Source organism: Trifolium pratense, linkage group LG7 (assembly GCF_020283565.1).
Source record: "Trifolium pratense cultivar HEN17-A07 linkage group LG7, ARS_RC_1.1, whole genome shotgun sequence".
NCBI classification, from domain to species: Eukaryota; Viridiplantae; Streptophyta; class Magnoliopsida; order Fabales; family Fabaceae; genus Trifolium; species Trifolium pratense.
The window spans coordinates 4,826,618-4,829,365 of NC_060065.1; the positions used below are offsets into that span (position 1 = coordinate 4,826,618).

The window sequence follows — 2,748 nt, forward strand, 5'->3', positions numbered from 1 at the left end:
TAATTATTTTTAATTATTTAATATATTAATGAGTTGTAAGAATTTTATTAGTTATGCCTAATCATTAATGCTTAGGTGATGACTCACTTGAAAATTTCTCATCATTTTCCTCCTATAATTTTTAGTAGAGTGAGCATCTCTCTTCACTTTCCCTATCACCACCATGGAAGTAAAAACTTACCATCACTTGTAGAAAAAATCACACAAGACGAACCGGTAAAACTATATAATTCCAACAACACCACAAATCAGACATGCAATATCTTTCTACTCAATTTTAAGATGGTATCAGAGTCTCTCCATGATCCGTTGGGCCACCTGTTATCAGGTTTTCGCTATCGGGCCACCACCGTTTATATCCACGCACCAAGCCCAATAGTGCTGAGCGTGAGGGGGTGTGTTAAGAGTCCCACATCGGTTGAGAGATGGTCTGACTAAGTGTTTATATACTAGAGACAATCATCACCTTACAAGCCGGTTTTGTAAGGATGAGTTAGACCCAATACTCAATTTTAAGACTTTCAATTTAGATCTGACCTTTCTCCCGGTCTAAGAATTTTGAAATTAAAACTTTGTTTCTGACAAAAAACAAATATTAAATTAAACAAATATTCATTTTACCTACTTGAGTTGTTCAATTTATAGGCTATGAATCCTGAAACATAAACTACATAAGGAAAAGAAAAGGCTAATAAATTGTAGGAAATGGGTACAAATTTCCTTTTGTTTGTTGGAATCGTGGCAGGCTGGTAAGTTAGTTTGATTGGTTTAGAAATTGGGAATGCGTTAACGAAAATTCAAATGCTTCCCATTGTAATTTTTTGCATTCATGCATTCAACCACATCATATTTATAGTCGTGTTAGATTGAGATCTATAGATTTTAATCTCTCAATTAGTCTTTATAAAGTAATCAAAACTCAAACAGCTACCGATATATGATTGGCTGCCTAAATGCGGGCGAAAGAATTGAGGAAGTTCAAAGTTTGATTTGCTGAATATGTTGTTGTGTTGTTGGATATATAAATATGTGAGAACAACATTAGCTTATAAATTATTTTTGGGATTAAGATCCAAACATATTTAATGTTGAATATGTTGTTTGTGTTGTCAGAGTTTGTTTGAAGTCCCACATTGCTTAGGTTCATGGATGTAAAGTGTATAAATATATGTGAGGATAATCTCACCATTTGAGGTAGCTTTTGGGGATGAGATCCAAACATATTTAATATGGTATCAGAGCCGGGTTAAGGACTGCAATGTGAACATCTGACACAAGATCACGCTATGCGTGAGGGTGAGTGTTGAATATATTATTTGTGTTGTCGGAGTTTGTTTGAAGTCTCACATTGTTTAGGTTCCCGGAATGTGAAGTATATAAATATGTGAGGACAACCTCACCCTTTGAGTTAGCTTTTGGGGATGAGATCCAAGCACATTTAACATAATTTAGCCTTGACGATTGTAGGTTTGGCAAACGTGGAGAGCGTGACTCTTCCTCTGTCCTCTCTACCTACTTGTTGCCAAGATTGCTGGAGAGACGGCAAGCAAGCAATAGCATTAACATCATATAAGTCATTAAGCTACTATTTAGACTCAACCAAATCTCCAATCAAATATTGCCACCTCACCCATCATTTTCACTCACAATTACCGTGCTCTGACCATATACATCAATATTCTCTTGTTTCATTATACACGCACCTACCCTTTATACAATAGTTTCAATTCATTTTATTTACTTAGATATATTCAAATCGCTCTATATATACTTTACACAACAATAGTTAATTAATTTCATTTCTAGTTGAACTTTTATATAATAAGATATACAAAGAGGGATTGAGGGAAGAAAATAAAAATCTCTAGTACTTCCTTCCCTTCCATCATGAGATCAACCAGTTGCTGCCTTCGTCTCTACCCTACAACTACTTCAAAAGCTTCTCTCATCCCTACAAACCCACCTCAACTTAATTCCTTGTAAGTCTTTTTAATTACATCATGTCAATTATTATACTATAATAAGCTAGTAATTAATTAATAATTACTACGTTAAAATTGGTGTATAGGGAGAAAAGTAGAGGAACTTGGAGAAGGCCATGGCCATGCAGCGTTGTGATAGGAGTGGCATCATGCTTCACTATAATTGGATTACAATACAACAATTCAATTCAATTGGAACATCAAGTTATGCCTAAGGAAGAGAATATCATGTTGGTGGCCATGTCAAATTTAATGGATGATTATGATGATCATGTGTTGAACAATCCATCATCATCAAAAGTACTTTTGGTTAGTGGTTCTGCCAAATGGAGTCAGAAAAGGATGTGTCCGTCTTGGCAAGGAAATAATCCGCTCGAAACCATTGTACCGGAGAACCTTCCACGCCCAGCTGCACGCCGAAGATATGAGGCCGTTCGCTCTAATTCTAAGACTGCTCCGCCACTATCAATGTCCGTCAAACTTAAATCCAATAGGGACAGTTGTTTTTCGATGTGAAAATTGAAAAATTCAATCAATTATAACTGTAGATAATTATCAATTAATTTTTATTAATCACTTTCCCTTTTGCATAAATTAAGTTCGTGATTGTACATTCATAGTGAAATACTCGAATAAATATGTAGTACACAAGTACTGGGTTGGATTTATGTACGTTGATCATTGTAGTACATTATGTATGTAGTACACATTTCGATTGCTTTCACGATTTAGCCTCCATTCCAATAATGCATAACGTTACAACCGA

General features: G+C 35.2%; 1 protein-coding gene across 1 annotated transcript; it reads left to right on the forward strand.

The window, feature by feature from the left end:
• Positions 1–1,558: 1,558 nt before the first annotated feature.
• Positions 1,559–2,748, forward strand: LOC123898198. The gene is made up of 2 exons (XM_045949093.1): positions 1,559–1,979; positions 2,069–2,748. Exons 1-2 carry the CDS (start codon positions 1,888–1,890, stop codon positions 2,496–2,498), a joined length of 522 nt encoding a protein of 173 aa, XP_045805049.1. The 5' UTR covers positions 1,559–1,887; the 3' UTR covers positions 2,499–2,748.

Bases quoted from the DNA above. Each gene is read 5' to 3' on its own strand.
- LOC123898198 (XM_045949093.1), top strand. From the start codon at position 1,888: ATGAGATCAACCAGTTGCTGCCTTCGTCTCTACCCTACAACTACTTCA. The intron at 1,980-2,068 runs GTAAGTCTTTTT...ATTGGTGTATAG, and splicing joins CCACCTCAACTTAATTCCTT to GGAGAAAAGTAGAGGAACTT.